The 27,444-nt window shown below is 37.7% G+C and overlaps 1 protein-coding gene across 1 annotated transcript in view; it reads right to left on the reverse strand.

Moving 5' to 3' along the window:
• Positions 1 to 1,384: 1,384 nt before the first annotated feature.
• BMPR2 (bone morphogenetic protein receptor type 2) overlaps positions 1,385 to 27,444 on the reverse strand; it is a 99,577-nt gene continuing 73,517 nt past the window's right edge. Inside the window, exons 4-13 of the mRNA XM_015868188.3 lie at positions 27,054 to 27,164; positions 26,466 to 26,557; positions 24,300 to 24,530; positions 20,471 to 20,585; positions 18,727 to 18,887; positions 17,140 to 17,287; positions 16,065 to 16,201; positions 12,777 to 12,949; positions 10,425 to 11,704; positions 1,385 to 8,724 (exon numbers count right to left, since the gene is read on the reverse strand). Of these exons, the coding sequence (XP_015723674.2) occupies positions 8,474 to 8,724; positions 10,425 to 11,704; positions 12,777 to 12,949; positions 16,065 to 16,201; positions 17,140 to 17,287; positions 18,727 to 18,887; positions 20,471 to 20,585; positions 24,300 to 24,530; positions 26,466 to 26,557; positions 27,054 to 27,164 (2,699 nt within the window). The 3' untranslated portion in view covers positions 1,385 to 8,473. The remainder of the gene's footprint in view (positions 8,725 to 10,424; positions 11,705 to 12,776; positions 12,950 to 16,064; positions 16,202 to 17,139; positions 17,288 to 18,726; positions 18,888 to 20,470; positions 20,586 to 24,299; positions 24,531 to 26,465; positions 26,558 to 27,053; positions 27,165 to 27,444) is intronic.

Raw genomic sequence — 27,444 nt, forward strand, 5'->3', positions numbered from 1 at the left:
CCTTCCTTAGGAGCAACAGCCCAGCCTTCCAGGGCACTAGCAAAGGTAAAACAGGCACAAAGAATTCCTGTTTTTGCAGATGATCAGCATCCCCCCTGACTTGCAGTAGTGCTGCCACCAGCATCTCACTTGTGCCAGGAGGAGAGCTGCCACCCAGGGCGAGGCAGCAGGGAAGGGGCTTGTCTGCAGTAGGAAACGAGCTGAGTGTGCTTCCCAGCATATGAGAGCTCCAGGTGGCCCCGGCCTACAATGACTCTTCCTGACTACCGCCTGATGGGAAAGTGTCAATTTCTTGGAGCTCATCCCGAGAGGACTTAAGACAGCTCAAGCTCCCATTGCTGTCACTGAGACATCTGGATAAAAAAAGAGCTCTGTGAGCCTGTCCTTAAAGCTTTAAATGTAGGTAATAAAATCTGGTTTGCTAGCCTCTCTTTTCCTGTGATCTGGGATTGCTTAGTTACCTTGAGCCAAGAGCAAGCCACTGCATGCAAGCAGAGTGCTGTCTTTCAAGGAGGGACCTTCTCCTTGTCAATAACTGTTCTAATCTCCTAATCCTTTTGATGCAGAAACCCCCTAGGGAGCTGCAGATCCAGCCTGGAACACCGTGGGAGGCTGAGGCTGCTTCCTGCTCCCAGGAGAGGTAAAGCTTGTAATGGTCCCTCCCTATAGCCAGGGGTTTCTGAATTCATTTGTGATGCTGTATTGATTTGCAGTATAGGCAGGTGTTCAACCCATGTGCTACTTGCCTCAGTTCGTTGCTTCATCCTTATGATGGCAAGAAAGCTATTCATGCTGTCTCTTTCATTTGCATTTTGGAGGTAGTCCTCTGGCCAAAGAAGTGTCAAACTTGCAACACCGTCTCATTTGATTGTAAAAATCATTATCGCTGTGGGTACAGAAAAATAATTTGACAAGAATTAAGTCAAGAAATGTAAACACCAAAGCAACTGAGGTGTAGGATGGGCCCCACCGACCTGCATGTAACAGTAAGAGCTAAAGCCAGAGAGGTCTCACCTTAAAGTGACCAAGCACCAAGACTGTAAGGTGCAAGATGCCTGTTGCAGCACTCTGAAACGTACACAAATGCTATTTAGTTGCCAGTGCAAGCATCTTAACTGCTGACCAGTGAGAATAAGTGAAAGAGCAAGCAGAGGCACTGCGTTAGCATAGCAAAGGCAAGCTTTGATTATTTCACAGTTATCTGATAACAGTGCAAAGTACCATCTGTCATGTGCCCGAGGTATGTCAAGGTCTTGTTCAGCTCTCAGTAATGAAGAAGTTCCTTATCCTTCCACCAACAGAACAGAACTGCAACAGATCTATGTTCACTCTTGGAAGTGTGTCTTATTACCCACAGCCATGAAAAACCCATGAAAGACTATGGTTTTTGTCATTAATATGATCTTTAATAAATGGAATAATGCACCATTTTACAGCAAGCCTTTTCTTTTAGACCTAAAGAATAGCCTTTTAAATGTTCTTATCCAATGTCTCTGTATTAATACAATCTCTTTATTTAGGTTTATATATAACAAAGCAATTCTTACAAGTATTCATAGAAAACTCTGTAGTGGCTTTAACAATGTCAGCTTTCATAGTGGCATCCACAGATGATTAAAAAACAAAAATTAGCTTTTATTTCATACTCACACTGTTCCATGAAACACAACTTATACAGCATAGCAAGGGTACTGGGCAGCTTATACAAAAGAAATAACTGAAAGCAATTATTTATAAATTCATACATGATATTTACTCAATCATTTGAGAGAAAAAACAAACAAACAAACAAAAATACCCGTTAACAAAAGGGTTCTGATGAGACTCCATATTCTAGGGTTTCTCCCCCTCTCCCCCAGAAAAGCTCGCTCAGAAATCAATGCTCTCCTTACTATAGTCTGTCATAAGGAACGTGTCAGATTCACATATCCTTATTTCAGCTTCTACAGAAGACCAAACCCTAGAAATTGGTTTTTGCTGTGTTCATTTTCCTCTGCATTTGGGGGAAAAATAATCGACAGCGATTATAAAGTATGATTCCAGCTTATATAAATGTGAATAGAGCACACTTTCCTCTAGAGACAAAAAGCAGACAAGAAACATTACAGACAAACCTTTTTAAATACATTTCAACACTGTGAAAGAGAGGAGTCACAAAAATCAAGAAATTCAAAAGCGACTAATGAAAGGCAGCAACAACATGGACTTGCCTGTTTCTTTGTGTTCCTTCGACCTAAAGATTACAGAAACATCTATTATTTTCTTTCCATGTGAATGAACAAGATGGAAGTGTGATACTTCATGATACAGTTCTGAAGCACAAAAGAAAAAAAGTGAATCAAGTGCTCTAGAAATATAAACCTCACGCTTTTTTGCTCTTTTAAAAACTAGTGAATGGGTTACAAAAATTAACTTTGGGGATATCTACAAACCAGTAAATTATAAAGGCAGTTATTTTTGCTTTAAAATAGTTACCAGGCAAGATCTGTGGTCCTGACAGATGTAATCTATCTGCAGAAGCAGAGCTTTGAAGAAATCCTTCCTTGCTGTGACAGTGGGGGGTGACCTGCGCACTGTAGTTAACCAACCCAATGACCTGCAACTTCACACAGTTAGTAGGGCTTTTAAAGCAATCTGACTACTACACTATATATTAGCATAACTCCAATGAGCTCTTGATGTTATGCACATATGTAAACTACAGTGAAATAAATAGAATTGCTCATAAAAAGTAATTCCATATTTCCATACATGCTGTAACAGCCACTAAATCAGACCTGCATTAAGCCCGGATGAACATCAAAGGACTTTGGTGTGAATGAGGATTTATCTGGAAACCTCGCAACGCCCCTCCCTCTGGTATAGTCCCATTTCTCAACAATAACCAAGCTGAGCTGGTACTGACCCAGTGTGGAGGCCTGAACCAAGTCACCAGCTAGCAGCCCTCAGAATACCAGCGCCAGCTCTTCTTTGCTCCTAACTAATGGCAGACACCTCTTTGATTTCAACAGCACCTGGCTCAAGCACCAGCTTGTTTGAGACATCCGTGTTTGTGATACGTTGACTTCCCCAGTTAAGTTTGTGCCTAGCGGGACTCCCATTTTGATTCAGAGCGCCTCAATCTCTTCTGCAGATGAGGAAGTTCCAAGACCAGTTTCAGTCAGCACAAAATAAACCTCAAATGAGAAATCTGATTTCTTACTATTTCACATCAAAACTGAACATAATTAGGGGAAAAGAATAAATAAGAAAAATAAAACAGGTGTATGTCTACAGCTTGAGTTTTTCTATGACAACCCAGAAGCCTAAAATGCAATTGGATTAAATGGCTTAAACCATGCCCCCATATTCAAAGGGTTACTACACACTTAACCTCAGCAGCTACTGCATAAAAAAGCCTTGTAAAAATTATAATGGATTAAAAATGTTGAGGGTTTTTGTATTGTTTTTGTTTTTCCAACTTGAAAGGAGGAACCTTAAATCAGTGACAAAGTGACAAGTACGTCATGGGGGATCGCACACTTCTGGGTTATGTCACAGGCTGAGCCCAATTTTATTATAAAGATGATTTAAGAATGGTATCTAAAAAAGAATGCTATACTTGCTACCAGTGCTACCATCTGATGCTGTAACTCGCAGAACTTAATCCTGAAATTTCTGCATGACATACATATGCATCTCAATACATACAGAGTTTACATAAAAATATATATATTTGGCTCCACTGCAATAGATTTTTCTTTGAAGAAAGGAATAAATTTGAACAAAAATTAAGTGAGTACATTAAAAAAAAACAAAAGTGAGTTTAAATATATTGACCTGGCAAAATGCATAGTGGGAGACTAGAGAGAAAAGTTCAAATAATGCAATTTATGCAAAATACAAAGTCATCCACTCTATAACCCAACTTTCATAGACTAATCAAACCTACTTCAATCTTCTTTAGTAAGCTGCTCCAAATTTCATATACATTAGGTCATGCACATACTACCATACTAGATACTTATTATTTTTATGACTTAAAAAAAACATTTTCAGCATTGAGAACTTCATCATTTTCATGTAAGTAAAAACTACAGTATGATGCAATTTTCCCCATATTAACTGCAATGTGAATTTAAAAAAAATATCCTTAATTAGGCCGGAAATTTCCATTATTGTGTTTCAGTGGCAGAATGGCTATGATCTTTTGAATATGTTTATAATGAAAGAAAAATATCACCTGAACATTGACTCAGTAATATTATATTAGTGGACTTCTATTGCTGTTTTAAACACCTACGAATTCTTCAGGGGTATCATAAAAGCAACGTATAGAGTGATTGAACACTGAAATTATGGCATATACTCATACATTGTATATGATTGTATTTTCTACATAGCAATTCATTACTGCTAAATTTTGCCCAGTAATCCACTCCATACAAATACAGAACATCCTTATTTTCATTTCTGAGGCAAGCAGAATTAATGAATTATTTTTAAGAAAGTTGACAGATGGGAAAACACACAGTTTATAAGCAGATTTATAAGGCTTTTTGTTTGCTTTTTCCAGAAACCTGACAGCATCCATCTTGTATTGCCTTTTGTACCCTGTACTGAAAAAAAATAGTCTATCTTGACTGCCTATGGAAATGAGATTGTTTTCTAAATGGAAACAAGACTGGCATGAATTGTGGTAAGAAAGCACAATATAGAAAAAATATTCTTTGTTTCAGAGAACATTCTAAAGATGATGATATTAACTGGTCTCCTTTTAAATTAGGAATTTCTTTATCTTTCAGCTGTGTAAGTTAAGTGCATCTCAGAGTTACAAGAAGGACATGATAACTTCAGCACATGAAACTATCAAGCTTCATAAGCAAAGTCAGGGAAATGTTTCAGATAACTTTACTTGCAAATTTCCAATTTAGAAGAGCCTACAATTGACAATACCTGCATGTCTGTTCAAATGGTTAGAATTCACATTCTAAAAACCATGTAATGTTGGTGAGGAAACATAGGAAACAGAAAGAGACATTGCGTTAACCTAACTAACTCATTTAATTTCTACTAGCATGTCATTTTTTAAAAAAACAATAAGCTTTTGGATTTTGGTTATATATACAAACATCACAAATGTTTGCTGTAATATTTTACTTGAATTATACATTATAAATTACCTTACAAATATTCTACTGTTGCCTATTTGACAGTGGCACAACTCATAGGTATTTACACTATCATTCTTTTTTTTTCACCTTGTTCTACTTTTAACTTGTCTGCAATATACAACAAGATGTTGATAAAATATTATCAACTTTCATCATTACCCTAAAACAAACAAATAAACAGAACTATTTCTGTCCCTTGATTGCAGTACATTTACCACTTATCCACGTGTCTGATCTGTAGAATTCTCTCTTATGTGTATTCTATTTGGTTAAGGATGATTCTCCAGGACATGAGATGAAATTCAGTATCATTTAATTTACAGAGAAAGTATTCTGTGGAGACTGGATTATGCACTGTGAGTAAAAATATAAAATAAAATAGGGCATTAATAAAATAAGCACTAAAAACAAACAATCTGATCTCATCTAGCTGTGCAGAATCACAGTATTTTGTTGTGCACTTAAGAGTCTGTTTTGACTGACCTTTACAAATAAATACCTTTTCCCTATGCAATCTACAGGATATTTTGTGATAAAGTACACATTTTTGTCATGCTACACATTATATTTATCCATGGTAGGTTACAAATCCAATACCTTTTACTAATTAAAATGCATCCCCAAAAGGTTCTCCAGGAAGTGACAAAAAAAGATAAAGGAAATGATATTTTCATGCATGCTTTAAAAATGTTCAACAAAAACTGCACAAGAATCTTCATCTGGTATCAAAATTATTTTCATTGCATCAAGCATAACAGAAGTTGGGTTTCTTACAAAGGACTGATCTGAAAAGAAAGGCTGGAATATCACAGCAAATCTGTTTTAGCAGAAAGAACTAGTCGGAGTAAATAACTTTTCTTTCCCCAGAGTCTGTCAAGTTAGATAAGTGTCCTAAATAGCTTTTCAGCCCACATTCTGAAATGCTGATGGATTATACATGTAAGGCAAACCAGAAAGTCATTGGAAAATGAGTGAAGAGGCTTCATTAAGCACGACAGACCAATCATCACAAGACAACATACTGTACATCAAATGCAGACTTGAAGAAGTCCAAAAGAGATGAAAAACGTGGCCAACACTATGAACAGAATGCCAAAAATTCTGATTGAGGTCTTGAAACCCAGCTGAGCAACTGGCAAGTTTTCAACATCTGGGATGCAAGATCGTAGCAGATGGGAAGCTGGGGAGTGCATTAAAAGTAAAACCGGTGAAAGGCCGTATTTTCTGATGAGGGAAAGTATAACTATGTATTTATACATCAGGATAATAGAACTGCACCTCAGAGTTATTATTTAAGCTGGTGCTTAAACAGCACAGGGAGCCCAAACTATACCTCATAGCCTGTACTTCTACAACTACACTGAATGAAAAATTTGGATTTAGAGTCATCTCTTGGAGATACCTACAAAAATGTAAGAAACATTTAGTAAACATTAAAGAATAAATTCATAAAGCACAAGCAAGGGTTTGAGAAATAGCAAGAATCAGATGTGTCAAAGTATATATTATACTAGTTATGTCAGATGTATAAAACAGAGTTGGCAACTTTGCCTCATGGGGAAAAAAAACCACAATAGCAAGGAAACAAACAAGCTTGAAAGCAGAGAGCATCTGGTTCTGACTGCCAGAAGAAGACAGGTTGGGAGAGGCAAGTGTCTGCTGCCAGTAGCCTACCATAGGAGTTTGGCAGGATGGCTGCATAGAATTTATTGTATTTTATTTTTTGAACATTACCAGTTTCCCAAGGTAAAATTGACCTCATTACCAAAGACTGACATGTGTTACACACACAAATATATATATTTAATTTAAATAGTTTTTACTGAAGTGTTTTCCATCAGAGTCTCAGGTGGATGGATAATTCTCAAGTGAAAGGAAGGCCTGACCAGTAAGGAAATTAGTTTTCTTCCAGTAAAAATGATTAAGATAAAGTAAGATGTATATAAGATGATGAGAAAAATAATCTCAACACAGAGTCACATTCACTGAAACTAAAATCAATGTGTGGAGTGTTACATACAAACTGAAAGTATTTAACCAGAAAAAAGCCAGCCTTCCCCCCCAAACACTCATACCCATGAATTTTAAAAGCATGCAGTTGATTTTACCAAGATGAATGAAGAGCTTTGAAAACCTGAGGGGAAGGAGAGTTTCAGCTCAGCAACAGCAACCAGTCAGGATGCACCCACCCTGCGCAGGTCATCAGGCTGATTCTACTCAGACTATCAGGACAGATTTGTGCCAAATAAGATTAATATCTTTTCCTCTTTGTTAACAAAATATGTTCGCAACCTACCTTCACTAGAGCTCTTAAGTATGACTGTTACTTAGATTTCTGTTTGAGTTGCATTTTTCAATGTACACTATTAGTGATCTAAGCAAGGTTTTACATAAATACAAAGGGTAGAACTGCACACAAAATAAAGTACAAAAATGGCTGACATTGTTTCCTTACATTTGTTCAACAATTGGTTACTCAGAACTTGACGGGCTGGCATCTACCACCATTAAGGAAACTCACTTCAGTTGAGAAGGGTCAAAGGAAGGGTACTGAACTCAATTTTTGTTCCTTTTTAAAAGCCCTTTCAAACTGGGGAAAGTTCATACGTTGTCACCTCAGAGCACGATGTGATACAGGCAGCAGCTTTGAGCTGGCTATGGTGTGCAAAGTTAATTGTCACAACTGACTGACTGCTCAACTGTCAGGGAAAACATAACAAAGACAAAAACAGGAACGTGGCATTTTTAGAAACACTTCTCAATAAAGCATACTGTGAACTATAGACTATTGCACATTTCAACATGACACAAGAAAAATGGAGGGGCAAAAGAGAATACACTTTGTAACATAGAAATATACAGACTAGCTTGTGCACAGAAATCAAAACATGGTTACAAGACACCACCGCAGTCAAACCTGTCTTATAGTCTGCTTGTGATCTTAGTGACCTTAAGAAACTGGTCCAAACTGATTATCAGCAATACCTTTTTTTGTTTTTTTTTTAAAAAAATATTTTGAGACCACATTTTTGATACACATATATATATTCCGTGGTCAAAACAGACAGACTTAACTTCAGCGATACTAAATAAAAGTGCAAAAACGTTCAAAAAAATAAATCAAAATAAAAAAATATGGAAGCATAAGCTAAAAATTTTCTGCATAGCTGAAATCTATTTAAAGCGAGTCCTTGATAGGGGTTGCTGACAGGAGGAGAAAGCAGTTTTTTTAAATGTCTTCTGTATGTTTGTTTCAAATAATGAAAAAACAAAACAAAACAAAACCAACAGAAAGGTCATTTGTCGGCTTTTAAAGTATTTCACAGGCAGTTCACTCCTGCGTCCTTAGATACCATTGTGGTGGCAGTGCCTCCTTCTGCAAGGTAAACGGCAGTGCTGGATTTGGAGTGCACTGCCCGGTCACCGCCGTTATTGTTGACCTCGCAGTGCAGCGGCTCAGTGGAGATGACCCATGTCGAAGGACGCCATCGCTTCAGTGAGTAAGGAGTTTTCACACGTTTCTTGATCTTTTCTCCTGAGCCCGATTTGCCATCCTGTGAGGAGTCACCTACTGAACAACAACAACAAAAAGTAGAAAAAAACACTATTACAGGAAAGAACAGACTGGACAGTCCAGGGTTGTTACTCATGCAGAATGGAACAAAAAGCAGAAAATCCTACTAAATTAAGCAACTGTATGGCAGAGAGGTGGCAGCAGATAGTGGCTGTCACTAAAACAAGGGGCAGATTCTGTTCTCTTTCAGAAATTACTTCAGTGAAGTAATTTGTGTTACCTTGAATGCACATTGGCATCAAACAGCAGAATCAGCATTTGATATTTGAGGGGCTTTTGCAATCATAGTATCTTACATTACCTGTAATGGAAGGTACAAAAAAAAAAAAATGTAGCTACTACAGGATGGCAAAGGCTAAACATTTGATAGCAAAATTAAATCACAGATCCCCTGGTCCTACTTGGCCTCGCAAAGCAGTTCTTTACATACAAAACCTCAGGCAAGAGCTCAGGCCTTTGCCAGGAGACAAATATTCTTTAGGATCCTAAATCAGGATTTGGGATGTTGCATTGCAAAACTGGAAAAAACACTTGCTTGTCAGCTTCAAATGTAACAAAAATTCAGCAGTAGAAATCTGATCTTAAGCTTCAAATATTTTATTTTCTTCTTCATTTCAACTAAAGAAAGTTACTGCGTTATTCTTTTTTTTTTTCTCTTCAATAAAATGTCAACTCAAGTTAACAAGTAAAGATGAAAATATAAGGTTTCCTACTTAAAAGGAAAGCTTAAACATTAAATTGCTGAATATTCAACTACATTTCTTGAAAGATCTGTCCTAGCTCATTTATAAACTTTTTCTTTCCAAGCATCCAATGGCTGGCACCACGGGTTAATTTGCTAGTATGACAGCCTCTACCTAAACACATTCAGAGGTTTGCAAGTATCTTTTGACACTGACAATGTATTCTGGAGCATGTTAGCTAGGAAGTCTCTCCAACAGCCCACAGACTCCAAAGAAACTCATTCTATGTACTGAAGTATAAATACAGACAGAGTTCTTACCATGATAAAGAAATTCTCATTGTAACCTCTTACGTTTTTAGGCTTAAAAATCTAAGGCAGTTTTTCCAAGGGCATCTATTAAAATCCATTCTCTAACTACTTTGCTTATTTTTTTAATATGTACATGGTAAACTGACAAAGGATTGCTTTAACTGTTAACGCTCAGATAGTAAGCTAGAGAATGCCTGAATGCCCACATAGGCTGGACTAATACAATAATATCAGTCGCTTTAAAAGTTACGAAGTAGTAAGTGTGTAATAATAATTTTAATCAATGCATCTTAGAGCCAGCTACTCTTATGAATGATGAAAAACAAGGAAAAGAAGGCACAGTATGTCCCTGAAGGAAGAAACAGGAGACATTTCAATAACCTTTGCCACGGCCTCGCAACAAATAACAGTAGAAATGGCTCCTCTCCCTAAATCAAAGTAGAGAGAATAGAAAGGGATGGATTTTTCCCATGTATTTGGAAAGAGGATAGTGACCTAAAGCACTCTGGAGCTGATGAAGACAGAACACAGGACTTTATTGAGAAGACTGAAATAGTTCTGATAGAAACTGAATTTATATGAGATTAATAGGCACACTTGGAGGAGTGAAAGGGGACACAGAAGTATTTTCAAGTAGATATACATAATTATTCAGCAAAAAAAATGCATCAGGGAAACTTGTTCAACTTCTGCTGGCACTTACACTGCATACTACTGCTATCCAAACTATTTGTGGCAGATAGATCCAGCGAATTAGGCCTCTGTGCTCTTCTAGTCTGAGTCTGCCCAGGATTTCTGGCTACATTCTGGATACTGAGTGTAGCTGTGTCTTGCACTGGACATGGATTACTGTTATTGTTATTAACATTTGTTCGGCCATTATCAAGTTGTCGCTCTCTCCTGTCTACTAGGCGGTCCAGAACACCTTCATCATGGCCAACCTGCTGCTCCCGCCTCAACAACGGTTCATGCTCATCAGGGCTTGAATTAATATTCAATCGACTATCCTCTCCACTGAACTGGTTCTGAAGCATTTCCTGGGCCCTCTGTGCTACTGAACTGGCTGTTTGGCCAGACGGCACTGCCCCATTGGCATACTGGGTTGTGCCAGCATGAGAGTTTATGCCGTGGGTTCTACCAGCCACTCCATTCATGGTAACCGTCACCACATGAGGTTCTGCAGCATTGATAGTGTTCATCTTGGCAACGCCTGTTTCAACTTGCTTCAAGTTTGATTTGTGCTTGCCACCAAATTTTAACCGTGGCTCCTTTGTTGAGTTTTTGGTGTTTAGAGGAAGGCTAGTAGGCCTCTTCGGAAGGTTCTGTTGCTTGGGTAGAGGATAGACCTGAGCAGATGGGACATCTGGAATCAAACATGCTTGACCATTGCTAGCTTGCGTGAAATCCTGTTGTCCTGTCACCTCTACTGCAAGTTTTATCAGTGGATAAAGCAAGCTGGAACTAGTGCTGCTGAGTGGATCTGGTCCACTAAACTGCTTGAGTGAATGTTCCATCAGATTTTCATCAGAACTTTCTTTCAGGTTCTTGTCTACTTCTTTTGGATCCAGTTTATTTGTCTCTAAATCCTCCTCTGTTAGTTGCAGACAAACTGGCGTGGGCCCACCCGGCTGCATGATGTTTGTAGTATGTAAGTTTGTTTCATCTGAATAAGGTATTTCAGATATTGTGGTCATGCCAGTGCTAGGAGTGAGGCCAGTTGTATTGGTGGTAGTAGTATTAGTGGACAAACTGGTGACGCTTGTCTCAGGACTAGGGATGCGAGCTTGTGCTTGTTGCCGCTCATAGTTAATGGAGTTTCTATTCTTTTCCCCTGAAGTCAGTGGTGTAGAGGACATTGAATGTTCAGACGAGATGTTCTTCACTATGCTGTCAGTGTGGTGGATTGAATCTTCAATGTAGGAGGAAGAAGAATAATCTGGGTACGGCCTTATTTTTGACACTCGTCTATGATGTGACAGGTTCCTTTAAGAAAAAAAATCAGTGATATTAAGATCATATATGTAAATATTGCTGTATATTATAAAGCCTTTAATTTAAGAGAACTGAATGTCTACTTATTTTTGTGCATAAACTAAGGACAGATACAATTAAAAAACTGAGATCCTCTTTGAAAAATCCTGGGAAGCAGACAATCATTTTACTAGGACAGCAGTTTTGTCACGAATGTTATTGACAGAAGTAAATCACATAACAGCAATTTTCTTCTATTTGTCCAATACTTGTATTTGTACAGTTCACTGCTAAGGTACTGGTCTAGTTGCAGAGAAGTGATGCTGAAGATGGGAAACAAGAGAACAAGGGAAACTATACTCAAGAGCATAGGATACAGAAAATGATGCTAGGGAAAGAGTCACAATCTTCTAAACCATGAAAAATGTATAATTTTAACAATTTAGGTGTTCCACGCTTTAAACAGAATTTTTTCATGACAAACCCTGCCAATGCTACCCTTCTCTCAAATCCAGATCTCTACTATGGTGTCTATTATGTTAGCACTAATGTCAGTTCTGCATCATTTGCAATCAGAGAAGGGATGTACCCATCACTTCTCTCACTGGGCCAGAATAACAATGACTTTAACAAGGGCTTTGTAGTTCTTAAACTGAATAGCTATAAATTCAAGTCTTGGTGATATCACGAACTCTTACTGTCAGAACTGATAGCTTATAGCAGAACATTTTAAACAGAAGTTCAATGCATCACTTAGAAAAGTCTTTAAACACAATTCATAGTCTTTTCAAGCTCGTTTGGATAGTTTGTCTAAACTCAGCTTAACAGGCCTCACTGTGATAAAAACAGTTGTTTACATACAACATGTCTGAATTCTGGCAATTGTAAGAATCCAATGCCATAAAAATGTTTATTTTGTGGATTCATGCAATGCAAAACTATCAGAATCATACACAAAATCCACATGTAGACTAGCTCCCATAACTCTTTTAAACACTATGTGAATGGTGTGCTCTAGCTTCCTTCCTGTAGTGAGCTAAGCACTGGACATTCATTGCCAACTAAAGTCTATTTTTTCTCTTACCGCTCATTTTGCATGGCAGTCGACATTGGATTGACTGTTGGACTAACTGATTTATTTCTCTCCCAAATCATCATAAGTTCTGCCATTCTCTCCTCAGCACATTGGGCAGTTAATCGAGCTTCAGCATCTTGATCCCAGCAGTCTTCGATTGTTTCTTTAAGTGACCTCACAGCCTGCCGGGAGACAGACAAACAAAAACACTTTTTCTTAAATTACTTTCCCTTTATATTGTGCTTCTAATTTACTGTCCTATGACAGTATTCTGCATGGATGAGAATAGTCACAAGTTGGTGATATAAGGAAACAGAAGACACACAACACAATTGCTCAGTGCTAGTTTATGCTAGTAACAACAGTGCTGCAGAACTAATATTATCATACATCATATGCAAAAAAATGGAAAGATAATTATTTAGAAAAAATTAGAGTTGTTCATGCAACCTTCAGCCTGCCCTTGTTGAGGTACACATGCTCGTTCTCCCTGCTTTATGAAAGTCACGTACAAAGGATTGATGGTGGCTCTGGAAATGCCATCGTTGGTGTCCTCGCAATTCAGCTAATGGTCCCTGCTTTACTGCCCTGCACTGTATGCAATTGACACAGCCTTGCCCAGTTCATCAGGCTTCTTCTGTCCACTAATGTAACATTCAAATACCACATTAGTATCAGTGATTCTGTCTGCACTATGGGAGGAGATTATTGCTGCCCTTATTTAACAGACAGAGAAATGGAAACAGACATGCTTCCCAGTGATCACACTGTGGGGTGAATGGAGCAGCCAGGATTAGAGCTCAAGACCATCAAATCATGCTGCCATATGGTCAAAGACCTGGAGAGGAGACAACTGAAATTACGAGCACTGAACAGTTCTACTCCTACAGCATCCTGAGCACAGAAAACAAGCAGACGTTTATGGGCCACGGCTGCCCATTGATGGGCCACCATTTGCCAGAATGTCTCACATCTCAGCTCAGCTTTAATCTCACCAGCACCAGTGACTGTGAACAGTCCCAGCTGGGCACTAAAGCATTCAGTAGGGCCTGCCGATTGTTTCTGTGCCAGAACTGCCTTGTTCGCTTCTGGCAGGAAAAGTCAGGAGTAGCTCTGCCTGTTAGTGAAGAGCTCCTCGCCCACAGAGCTCTGGCATCACTCGCATCTGGCAAGTCACTGCTACTCAGTGATGCAGCTATGGCTGCACAGGTGGGGATGAGCTCCCAAACAAGGAAGTCTTCTAATTCCTTTCCCACAATCAATCAGAGAGGATAAGCAGTTGAACCACTTGCAGCTGAGGGACACAAGTCTGAAAACACCATCAGGGACAATGTCCAAATAGAATACTGGATACGTTTTCTCTACCAAAATACAAGGCTTAATTCAGTTTTTAGTATTTCAGTTAGGTGCAATCTAGTTGCATCTTTAAGTTAGTGGACACCCTGAACTCCCATCTTGCCCCTATATGAAGCTCTCCCCTGCAGGTTTCACCAGCTGTAAATGTAATCTTTATTAAATTTACTAGCCTCTCTTCCAACAAATCTTTTTCTTTCAGTGTTTTAAGGATACTGAAAGGAACATGGTGCTGACAGTACAGATAGTTAACAAGACTGAAGTTCTAAAGCTTCACATTTATCATAATAATGTATTTTCAATTTATTTCAGGTTCAAAGGGATCTACTTTAAAATTTACCATTGAGAAATTCTACAATTCATAAAAAAGATGAAAGATAGCAAGTTGCATAGTTCTGATTATACTAATGTCCTTCCATTTTTATTTGTATTTCTAAAAGGAAAAGAGTATATACATTTCTCTAATAGATCAATATGCATGAAAGTGTTTTACTCTAACATGTCAGCGTAGCTTTAAATAATGGAGAGAAGCCTCTTATCTCATGTATAAGATACAGGAGGTAAGGACCTGGGCCCAGGGTGAGATTATTTTTCTAAGACATCTCTTCAGTGTTTACTGAGATTTTATCCTAGACTAGCATGGGGTAAGAGTGCATTTTTAATACCTATTAGAGAGCTACAGGTTACTGTTTTTCAATTATTCTCTTGTAAAGTGATGATATAAATCCATCCTTAAAGCCAAACATTATTTTTATTATTATTTTGGATTGTTGAAAAAAAATGTTAGTGACATCACAAAGAATGTGTTAAACAGCTTAAATATGGGGATCATAATGCTAGGTCAGTGTCTACTAATTCTGGAGCCTATCAACTTAGAAGAACACAATTGGCATTTAAATGGTAGCCTGCAAAACAAACCAAACCTTAAATTGCTTGTTTCAACTGTCTTCAAAAACAGCTGTCAAGCTCAGGTTCTTCCAGCACCACATTTGCTAACATGGCTGTAATTAAAACAGTTGCTGCTTGATTTCCTACACAATTTGGGTGTGGATTTTTGTTTTTTAGCTTCTGTTAAGACTGGCCCAAACTGTGCAGTAAGAGAAGCTCTCTATGAAGTTCCCAACTCAGTTACAACACGTTTTATAGCACTGTTAATACCAGAGGCTATGCTCCTTTCTGAAAATGGTTTCATACATATTTACAAGTACCAGCAGAGATGAGGCCTTAGGCTCCCCATTATCTGCACAGTAGCTACATACTTATCAACTAGCAAAGTCTCTGAAGATTAAAAGGCATAATTTCAGAAAGTGAATTCCTAAAACTATCTTTTTAGATGAGTCAAATATATGAATTTCCATGCTTGCTTAAATAAGCCATCATGTTATCAGGTGGAACCCAGAGACTGTTGACATTTCACTTTGCTTGTAATAAAAGAAACAATCCCCACCACGCTGAGGAGAGTCACATTACCTCACCTTTGCTGCAGATGGAAGTAAACACAGACTCTTACCAGAGTTCAGCTGACTTGCAGTAACTTGTCAGCCTGCAGCAGCAAGCAAGGCTCTAAGCCATAGCAATACTAATTCAAAACAACAAACAGCACTGACTCTGCTTTTACTTTTTCAAGTAAAAACTGTGAAGCCACATACATTTTTTGAATGTAGTTATAACTGCTATAAACTGTAGCCACTAAAATTCTGAGGACTATACTTCTTCAGAAACAGTTTATTAAAAATGCTCATAAAAATGCTCAGTATTGGAAGACTGTATTTTCGTACTGTCTAAGAGCATTACTAGTCTGTAAGATTTCAAAAGGCATGAAATACTTCTCATCCAGAATCTGGAGAATATGTGGGCAGTCGTTGCAAATATGGAAATTGCTTTTAAGAAATGATAGCACCGTATAGCCGGCTCGATTGTTTCTTAGTACTTATTCTATCTCACCAGGCTGTTCTCTTTCCATGCTTCTGGGAATTTTGGTCTTTGCTTTTCCCTGGACACCAAGACTTGCATATCTTCAAAAGTGGGATGGTTTCCGACTTCTGTCTGGAAAGCCATCTGGTACTCTGGCACTGATTCCCCTGTTAGCAAAAGAGAGAATGAACAAAGTCACAGATTTGGAGCGGGGGAGGGGGGGGGAGGAAGGCAGGGCAAGGGCTTTCAAGTGATGAAAGGTAGCATCAAAGTTGTTGCCTATCAAGATATTCTGACTCCACCCTCAAACCCATACTCTTCCGCTTCCCTCCCTCTCCCCAGAAATGCTGAATTAACCACAAACGAATTAAGTCTTGTTTGAAAACCTCTCAAAACATCTTCAAATTTTTCTGACTGAGGGGCATCTTCAGAACATCCTTGAGCCTGAGGATAACACCTAATGTCTGTGAAATATCAACATTAAGCATACTTTGGGAGGAAATTCAAACAGATTACAAGCCCCTGCATGCACTGTGCAGCTGTGTAACTATAGAGGGGAATACTGTATGTCAGATTAATTCTATATGCTGTAGCTCAGGAAGATGATGAAGGCCACTATACTTTCTCTGTTTGCTAACAATTTATTTCCTCTAGTTTTATTTTACAAGATTTATGTTACCTCAGTTTTTCACATCACTATCATAATTAATAGTATGAATGGCTAAATACCACATTAAATTACAGCACTTTTCCATCTACTTGTTCATGAGGACAGTCTGAAAGATATTTTGGGCAGTATATCAGGTCTAAGTACTGAAAGTACTGCCTTTGCCATCAGTCCAACTACCAGTGTTCATGGTAGTGGGCAATAACAACAGTGCTCAAACAGCACTGCCGTGTAGTCTGCAAATTGCTTTAATGGGCAATCTGAAGTCTCTCTGCATGATCCTCACTGCATCCACACAGTGTACTGTTAACAATAACCATCTCAAACGCTAGATGGCACCAGCTTAATAGTAAAAAACAAATGATAAATTATTTCCCTTCTTCACTTAAAAAGCTATGACCAGGGACTAATATTGTTTCTTCTAGTTTTTATAGTTACCTGGGAAGAGGTCTGTGCATCGCATAAATATCTCCCAGTAGATGAGGCCTAGTGCATACATATCTACTTGTTTCAAAGCAGATTCACAGTCCCTTAAGTTCACTGCTCCTTCAAGCACTTCTGGGGCCATATAGCGAATTGTACCGACCTGGAAAGGCAAAAATCAAAGCTTTAAATCAAGAATTAATTTCCAAATTCAATTTTACTATAAAGGTTTTGAGTTCCTTATTGATTTTGTGTGTGTGTGTGTGTGTGTGTGTGTGTGTGAATGCATATTGGTTTTTTGTTTTTTAATTATGCTTCAATGTTTTCTAGAAGTTAAGATGGAAAATGCAATTCTCTTCTAATCAATGCCCTCAGCTGCTACCCTTATCAGTGGCCTAGTCTTACAAATACCTATGTTAGATTAGAGCAGTCATTCATCAGTCCTTATGGTGCAGTATTTTGTCAAAGGACTATTACACATCCCTGTATTTTAAATGGTGGTTTCCCCATTCCTTTGTTCACGGAGAGGAGATCTAAAAAAAGCACTTGTGCATTAGGTATTACTCCTGTAACACTTGCTCTCTAAAGGATGCAGATTAGCACTGTGAAACACTCCGTGAATGAAATGTAAAGACTCAGTGTAAAAGCACAGATGACAATTATCCTGAGGCAGTGCGGGACTTCCAGTCTTTGTTTCAACTATTACTTGAGTAGCCTATATTCAAATATCTGTGCATTTACACTTATTTAAAACATAAGAAAAAGCAAGCACTTTCTGAATCATTGCATCATCAAAAACAAAGCTTAAGAACTCAGTTTCCTCCTTCTGCCCAGAGACCATTCTAACCCATCCCTAGCAGATGTTTTTCCAGTGTGTTCCATAAAGTCACTGAAGGCTGCAAGTTCTATAGTGTTCCCTGGCAGACCCTGACTTCTGCAGATTCAGAAGGTTTCTTCACAACTTACCCTAAACTAACCTACAAAATAATCCCATTACCTTTTTTCCTATCCAAACTGAATGCAAACAGTTTGTTCCTTTTTCTTTGTAGTGCTTGTTTACATATCTGAAGACTTGCTTCCACTAGACTAAACAACTCTAATTATTTCAATCTTTTCTCATAGGTTACTCTTCCAAACTTTCCCCATTATTCTGTCCTAGTTCGTTCTCAATTGCTTCATGCCTTTCTACACACATTTATTTTCCCTGTTGTATCTATTTAAAGTCCATCAAATTACAGATGACACACAGAAATAAGTGGTTGTAGGACATGGAAGGGGAGGGGAAAAAAAAAAAAAAGAAAAAAAAGAAGAAAAATCTAACTACCTCAATTTCCAAAGACTGTCTGGGTCTAAGTAATGTTTGCAGTATAAGACTCACTGGGCTTGCACCCACATCTTTGTAACCTCTGCAACCATACCCACCTCGCATATATCATCTCTCATATACAAAGCTTCCACCTCCAAGGCTGCCTCTACTGCAGCAATTCCCCATCAAAAGAATTGTGCCACCATAATATTAATCTTGTAACAACTGTTTCTCAGTGTCACTCCCATATTAATTTATCTTCCTTTTTAGCCAGGCCTACCTTTATTTGTACTTACCTCACTAATGGCTGCATTATCTTCCTCACCTGGGCGCACCAGTCTGTTTCCAGTTAACTTCATGGAGAGCCCAAAATCGCTAATTACACACGTTCCATCATTCTTTACCAGTACATTGCGGCTGTTCAAGTCACGATGTGATATTGCAGGTTTGTAATGGTCTATTTGGACATATGAAAGTGCTTGTTATTCTTTGAACAGTTCTACTGTTTGGCAAAATGAGAGAATCTCATTAAGTCTGCTCACCTATTAAATACAGAAAATCAACTTATCTTGTAGAAAATTAATATATTTGTTTCTTTATAATGAGCTCTGCAATACGCTATCTATAGAAAACAGACTGGCACTCAGAGCTTCACTGCCTTTATACATTATACTGGGTTACCACTGCATACAGGTTTAGTGTTTGCCAGTAAGCTTCCTTCCAAAGGGTACTGCAGCAGGATTTTGGCAGGGAAGCCATTATGTACTTAAGCACAGACCTGCTGCTACAGCCATGACAGCCATTCCAAATGCTCTCTCTCATATCCATAGTCCTCTGTTCGGTGCAATACCAAGTACTTAAATTATAATTAGGATTGGCACCTATTCAGAAGATATGTAGACGATAATTCTCCAGAGAATCTGTGCATGTTATTCCTGCAAGGGATCTGATCTTTTCCAAAGAGTAATCTCAGTAGTTCCTCATTTATATGCAATTTATTTAGTAAAACAGCAAGCACTACAGAACCAATTTTACTGTGCAGTTCATTCTACTCCATGGATTCACACAGTTCAGTCTATGTCTGTCTCTTCTTTATGATCGAAGGTTTACACATTTTCTGGCTGCTAATGGACACACGGGTCTGCATATTTCTAAACGATGATGTTAAGATGATAGCTGCAGTTTCAATCACACATAGGAATATCGATTTAGGTATTTTCAGCCTTGCACTTTAAACAGTATTGTCAATTTCCATTCTTTTGGAGAGCTGGTGCTTAATATTTGAGATACATGGATTAGGACTTAAATCTCAACATTAGTAACTTTATGTAGAATTAATATTGCCATCCTTTCATTTATTGCCAAAAAACTAATGCTTCAGTGCCAGGCCACAATCTGCAGCCTGTTATAGCACAGAATACCTGTTATATAATTGTGATACTTCACTGGCTGAAATGGTGGGCTGAAGTGAACAAGCAGAGATAAATATATCAACATGTTGTCAGATCCAGTGCTCTAGCAAGTCACTAAAAATCCAGCAATATCATTTATTTACAGATAAGAATGGGACCTCACCCTTCAACAAAATCAAGAGATATGATAAAACTACAGTGGAATTAAGAAATGTAGTTATTTTTCATGTTTACAGTTAAAAACTGCTTTGCGCTTTGTGCTGGAACTGCAGAAAACAAACAGAACACTCCATCTGCTTGCTCTCTATTAGACAGACACCCAGTGCTTCAGGTCTCCAGAAATCTGTTGCCATGATACAGCAGCACTGCACAGCTCTGCCTCCTCCTCTTGTCTGTCTCTGGGACACTGCTGGCTCTTACTCCCTGTTTTCATGCAAGCATCACTGGCAAAGCCCACAACAGGGAATTGCTCAAAAGGAAAAACATATCAGAAGTTGTGAGGAATCTGTATTTGGATTAAGCATTTCCTACTCATTGTACTGTCACAAATGAAAAATAAAGACAGCAATCTTTTGCCTGACAGAAATGGCAACATCTTGAATACTCTGGCATCCCTTCTTGGCCTTACCTCCTCGAGGTAGCTCTGTGTGCAGGTACGCCAAGCCCCTGGTTATAGAATGTGCCAGCCGGCAAGAGCTCACCCAGTCACTTGTGTGGAGACTCAGATATTTACACAGTGAACCCTATGAGAAATGAAATAACAAATAGTAGATTAAAATAATTACCAAGTTACAAAACAATCAAGTCAAAATCTTGAAGAAGGACAGTTTTATCCATTGCTCTTGAAAGTCATATTCCTGCAACTGCTTCTGTGTTTACCCAGATGTTATAGCATATAAAATTAGATCAAAGTTTCATTAATTTTTAGTGGTGTCATTCAGTTTATGTAAGGAAACAAAGAAAAATGTAACATACATTGCATAATAATAGAAATTGCCTTTAGTAGTATTACAGACAAAAGCCAAATACTAATTTCTTTTATTCTTAGAAAGTTGTTATTGAACAACAGAAGGAGAAAGGAACTTGCAGACATAACAGCCGGGATTACTAATTAGTGGACTCTGAACCTTTAGCATTTACAGAAGAACACTGAACATCCCTCACTGGCATCTCACCTGCTGTGATTAGTTCAGTCATTGAAACAGAAAGGCCCAAGGAAGGCTCAGAATAGGAGCAAGTCAACATACAGCAAAGAAATGTGAAAAAAGAATTTCATACTTTTTAAAAAAGATAATTTAAATGTGAATAAAATGCTGTGGTTTTTTCTTTTTTTTTTCTTTGTTTTTTAAGAAATATTTATCACTTGCAGTGAAATCTTAAAAACAAAGCGTCAATTGTGACAGTGAAATATTCTAGAAACACAGGCAAAATGACAAAAGGGACAGATCTGCAACTGTGATGTCTTGTGCACTTTTATGCACAGTCCTTGGTAACAACATCCTCAATTTAAACAAAGCAAATCCCCAAGCATAAAGAACAAGAGGTCCAGCCTTCTCTGCATGCATATTGTGATGGTTATTTATGAACATGACTACCATCATTTGCCTGTTTAAATTTTTAATCATGAAGATGCACTAGCATGTAATATCTTATTATCATAGCTGCAAATAAAAACACTTGACTGACACATTAGTTAAGTAACATTTGGTTAAAAAATAACTGTAAGTATTTGCCATTTGAGTCCATTCAAAGTCAGTATTCAGGTAGGTAATACGTGCACAGTTCAAATGGATGCACACAGATAACCAACATTTAAAATGACTTAAGACTTAGAATTTTTTTTTTTTAATCCAGTGCTAAAACTAAAATCCCATTATTGACACTCCTTAATAAAATTACAGAAGTCTTGCAGCTTTTCAGATTTAAGACTGTGTGGACTATACAGATTTTGATTTGCTTATCTATAAACTTAAATTATATGAAGGTAGACTGCACATGTCATGGATGACATATCTTCTTCTGATGTATAAATCTCCACTTCACCCTTCATTCCAGCCCATTCTAATGGAGGCAACAAGACTGTTGTTGTAGCCTAAGCAGGAAACATCATATAATGATCTCAGAGCTTTCTAACCACCACGTATTTTTAAGCTGGCTGAGAGCTGTGATTTTATGCTCTCAGTGAAGTTCGTTATAAACGACAACTAGGAAAAGTTTTAGTTAAGATTTTGTGAGGGAGACTTGCACTTGAGATTGTTCTTTTTTAGAGTCATGAGCTTAAGCATTAAATTGAAGATATTTTTTGATTATGACTTTTGATAAAACTGATAGTTTTGTTCTGACAACCATAAAACTCCACCGTGTTTTAAAGAATTTTTCAATTGTTCTGACAAGACATGAATGTCTGAGCACCGGGGGCACAGTACTGTGACTATTGCCTATATCATGCTGTGTCATCCTTGCAACTTATTCACTGCTCATTTACTTGCTGTACCTCACTGCAGCATCACAACGGCATGATCAGCCAACACACATATGCCCCATGTTATTACCTGCTCCCATGCATTCATCTTTCTGGTGTTTCGATAATATTGTGATTTGGTTTAATTTAATCAGTCTTGATTTCACCAAAGCCATGCCAAAAGCAATTTTCTATGTTAAAATGTTCTTTTTTGTGTGTTTCTACTTCCAAGAAGGATTTTTTTTCCCCAGAAAAATGATGTTTTGGATGGGGAGTATTTCAGCTGCACATCTTGCATGGGTTGCCTCTTATTGAAGCAAGTTTTATGATGACAGTTTGAATGGCGCCATTCCCTTCTAGTAGCACTTCCTCAGCAGGGTTCCTTCCCTGCTGTTAGCTCAGCATACAGCAGAACATCTGCTCACTGAATTAAGAACCGTACTGTGCCTTAATTACACCTGCTGTGCACTTTTACCAATGACTTCCAAACCACCAGTGGATTGATTTCAGGCTAATATTGCTGCTTTCAACACCATATCAGGAAAGTATCCGATAATATGTTGTAAACTTCATCTGTGCATTCAAGCAGATTGTTAACAGATCCTGTTTATAGAAGACACAAAATTTCCAATCAAATTACCTGTCAACTAAAAATCTTTCATTCAAGAAAACAGCAAAACCAGATTGCCTTTTAAGACAATTATGCTGTGTCCGCTCAGGAACAGAATTCTTTCTTAACATAGTTGAAAGTAAGCCTGCTCTGTCACAGTATACACGTGGTATAGACATGCCTGAGCTTTCCTACAGTCATTTCTCATCTTTGCAATCTCTTCTTAGTTTTACAGTTCTTATAAACTGACACAATCAAGTGTGTTCTCACTTTAAGAGTTTTGGTCAGGACACTCTTTCTATATTTGTGAAAAGATATGCTGTCTTCTACAATTTGCATATCTATTTAGATTTTTATATACATGTGTGCATTTAACTTTCAACACAAACATACATATAGAACCTGAAACATCTTAAGAGAGAAGCTATCATTACTGCTACCTACTGCTGCTCTGTTTCTTTTTGATACTTAATAAGTTGCTTTTGCCCTCCTGCCCCCCATAACAATCAGCCTGCAGTCATCACCTTTACACAATGGAATAAATACAATGCCTTTGTTTACTTGAGACCAAAAAGCTCACTGAAGTATATTTAATTGAACAGTTAACGTCTTTTTCTATACAACAGGAAAACAATGCCTCATATGTTACATTTTATGACTTTTCATGATAAGCAGCTCTCATTTTATGTTGAGCATTTTAAACATTCTTGTTCCACATACATGTACACACTACACTGAGAACTCAGATCAATGAGTTTGAGGGGTGTAGCACAAAGTTAGCCCAAGAGAAGAGAAGTTAAGGTTCTGCAAAGTAACACTGCTGTAAGACTTCTTCAGTATCAGCGTACAGTATAACAAAACCAGTAGGGTATGCCACAGGAAGCTTTAAAGAAGGTATCAATATAAAAACACCTCACAATTTATAGTGCCACAAACAACAACACTGGATTCCCTATGTTTTGTTGTAGAAAACCCTTGCCATTTGCACTGAGTGAGATTGCAACAACCTTGATGGAGGTGTAATGTTTTTAACATCAGGTAGTTTTAAGTTTACTAATTATTTTTAAAGTAAGAACAATTCTTCAAATACTGCCCTTGATTATTCCAGTTGTTTAAAAAAAAAAAAAAGAAGAAAAAAAAAAGGAAAATATTACAGCTAAGAATTCTTAAAACCACATTTGGTAGCAGTAACTGGGCAACTTTAAAGGGTATTACAGGAAACCATACTATGGTTCATTAAAATTGTATCTTATATGGATCATTTTTACATTACACCAGGCAAAGGTGACTACTGTGCAAGAATCACCAGAGGCTGAAGCACATCCTTCTTATGTGGCTATTCTTAGGAATCTAAACAAATCCAATTGATTTCTCTGAAGCACTTACATTGGCATAATATTCCATCACCAATAAATACTCCATACGCCCATCTGCAGTGAATCTCTCATCTCCCACAATGAAGCGGGCAATGTTGTCATGTTCCATCAGTGGAATCCTGTAAATATTCCTCTCATTGACAAAGTTTTGCCGATTAGCAAAAGAAAATACTTTCACAGCAACAGGGCGTTCATCAAGGGAGCCTTTGTACACTGCTCCGTATCGTCCCCGGCCAATCAACTGCAAAAAAGGAAGTCAATAATTAGTTCACTTAATAACAAGTAAAGGCAAAAATTAGAGTTCTCACTCAACAAAGATTAAATACCAACTTTTACACTCAATTTCACTGTGGGAAATAGCAAACATTTTATAATGAGGACCAGAATTAGAATAATGTCATTAAAGAGATTTTGGAATTCCTACGATAGCTCCACTTAGACCTGTATTACTAAATTGACCAATAGTCTGCATACCCATTAAATAAATTGCAAATAACCTATTCAGCCATTTTATATCAAACATCAATAAATCCATGTGCATTATGCTGATAATTCTCTTATTAAAATTTTGACTATTAAACATTTATATCTTTTGTATAATCAATTTTAATTAACTCCAGCTATACATTTTAGGCTAAGGATAGCTTCAAAAGCCATATGTTTGGGGTTAAAAAAGACTCTACACACATTTGTAGTGGAAAACAGATTCCAAAGGAGATAAATGAGTTTTAATAGGAAGGAGTAATGAACTCTGTGCTACCTGTAAATCTTTATTCTAGCTCCCACAATGTTAAACTGTCTTCACAGTAAAGCCTTTTCCATCTCCATGGCAACTGAAGAAAGATGCAATCTCTGCTCTAAACCAGAACACTAGACCACCTTCAGGAAGAGTCCTAATTTCTAAAGCTCAGAACACTTGAACTACTTAAGAATTACATCTATTGCATTCAAATAGTTTGCATGCAGACTTTAATGTGAAACTATAAGGTTTTCACAGACAAGTATCTTTTTACTTTTAGAAATACTTACATAGGGAGGAGGAGGGGAAAGCAGAAGGGATCATAAGGATCATAACGTTATGATTCTAAAAATGATGACATTGTCTAGCAGGAATATCATTTAACAGATAATGCTTTCCATTTCTCAGTCCATCAATGTCAGAGTCCTAACAGTGGACTGCAAAGACAGTCAGTTCAAGGTACAAACACAGTATGTTCACATCTCTACCAGAGACATGAAAAAGCAAACACAGGTGAAGACAATTTGTTTTGCGATGCCCTGTGGCTGGAAGTGAGATGTCAGCTCCTTAGTGTTTGAGAAAGAAGAGAGAAGACCCTGTTGTAGATCTCTCCAAGAAAGCTGATGGTTTTTCCAAGACTACCTATCAGTATGAGTGATTTCATCTGAGGCTTTGCACACTTGTACAATACGTGCCTTTGTACTCTTGTGAACCCTGCCTCCGGTACTTTTTGTTGGCAGGTGCCAACCAAGTTTCTTTGCTGGTTAGTTTTCCCATTGCCCACAACACACTGCAGTGAGGATGCCATGCCTGCAGCCAGCACCTCTGATTGTGATTTCTGATGGGTAACAGGAAGTACCTAAGTACCTCTCTCAATCTCTTTCACAGTCACTATACTGATTTTTTTTTCCCTACCAAAAAGCTTTTACAAATTCCATGCAAGTTCTACTAAGTATACCAATGAAAGCATAGCATTTTTCAGGTTTCTGACAATGCATCTGACACCAAGCTCAGCAAAAGGTTCTAGTTGGCCCCTAGCTGCCATGGAAATAGAGAGTACTCCACTGTGATTAATGACAATACATTAAAGCACAAATAAGGCCCTATGTGCAGTAAATTCTATACTCCAACAGGTGCTACTAAAGCATTTCAAGTGACTACTGTTAAGATATTGTACTTAAAATGATCAGAGTTGAGTAAAAAAGGAGTTTGATGCAGTGCTGAAATAAAGCACATTTAAATTCTCCTCATCCCCATTAATTTCCAGCATTTAATATTTTCTTTCAAGACAGAATGTGCTCTAGCTTATACGATACTGCTAACAAAACCAGGCAAAATATAACTTTTATGTTTTTATATTATTTTTTATATTAAAAAATATATATATTTTTTTTTTCTTACACTAGAAAAAAGATTAAGAAACAGTTGAACATTTACCTCCAGTAACTTAAGATTGTCCAGATCCAGCGAGGGCTCTGATGCTGCTGCCTCCATCATGTTCATACTATGCAATCCTTGTTTACGGTCTCCTGTACAGAAAGAGATGGGAAGGGAATCAGACACTTTCTGTTTTTGTGACATAACTATATGTGAAAATGCAAACTTGCCTTGGACTTCGCATTAACACATAGTGTTATAGTGTAAATAGAAAGGAATACTCTAAATTCTTCGGAGTTAGTAAAATCAGCAGAAAAGGTACTGACAGCTGCAAACTTAAAGCAACCTGTTACACACCTGTTTTGATAATTAAATATCACTGGCTGTAACTGCAAAATATGTTCACAACAACACTTGCGTGTTGAGTAGAGGATACGTTGAGGAAGAGCAGGCCTCAAAATGCCGACATGGAAAAAGAATCACAAATCTCTCTGAACTGTTATGAAAGGAATATCACCAAAAAATGTTAGAGGAGAAAGGGGAACTTTACATACAACCATGTGGGAGAGACTAGGGGAGAATACTTAAAAGCAATTTTTAAAAACAGTCTGAAGAACAATATTAAAAAATAGGGTCATCCAACTCTACCTGCAAGCATTCTGTATCCAAAGAACAGAGCAGCAATCAAGACAGCTAGTACAGACACTGATGCAAGGGCAATAACTATCGTCTCATCCCGATGAAAAGAATGAGAAGAATCTGAAATAGAACAAGATGAAGACTAATTGTAAATGTGAAAAAGTCAGGTCTGTAAAAACACATTATTACAAAGAGGAAAAAAAACACACTCTTGATTATAACACACTGCATTAAACTCGTTTTCCTCTTAAAATCAAAGGATGACAGGGGAGCTGATCATCTCAAGCCCAGCTCATCTGCAGCTTTCCCTACTCCATCACTGCCATCAAATGGCACCAGAGAAAGGCAATAAAACCAGAAAGTGAATCTCCTTTCTATCTGGAAAAGCTCAGCACAGCCA

Source organism: Coturnix japonica, chromosome 7 (genome assembly GCF_054131305.1).
Source record: "Coturnix japonica strain WE chromosome 7, WE-NBRP24, whole genome shotgun sequence".
Lineage (NCBI taxonomy): Eukaryota > Metazoa > Chordata > Aves > Galliformes > Phasianidae > Coturnix > Coturnix japonica.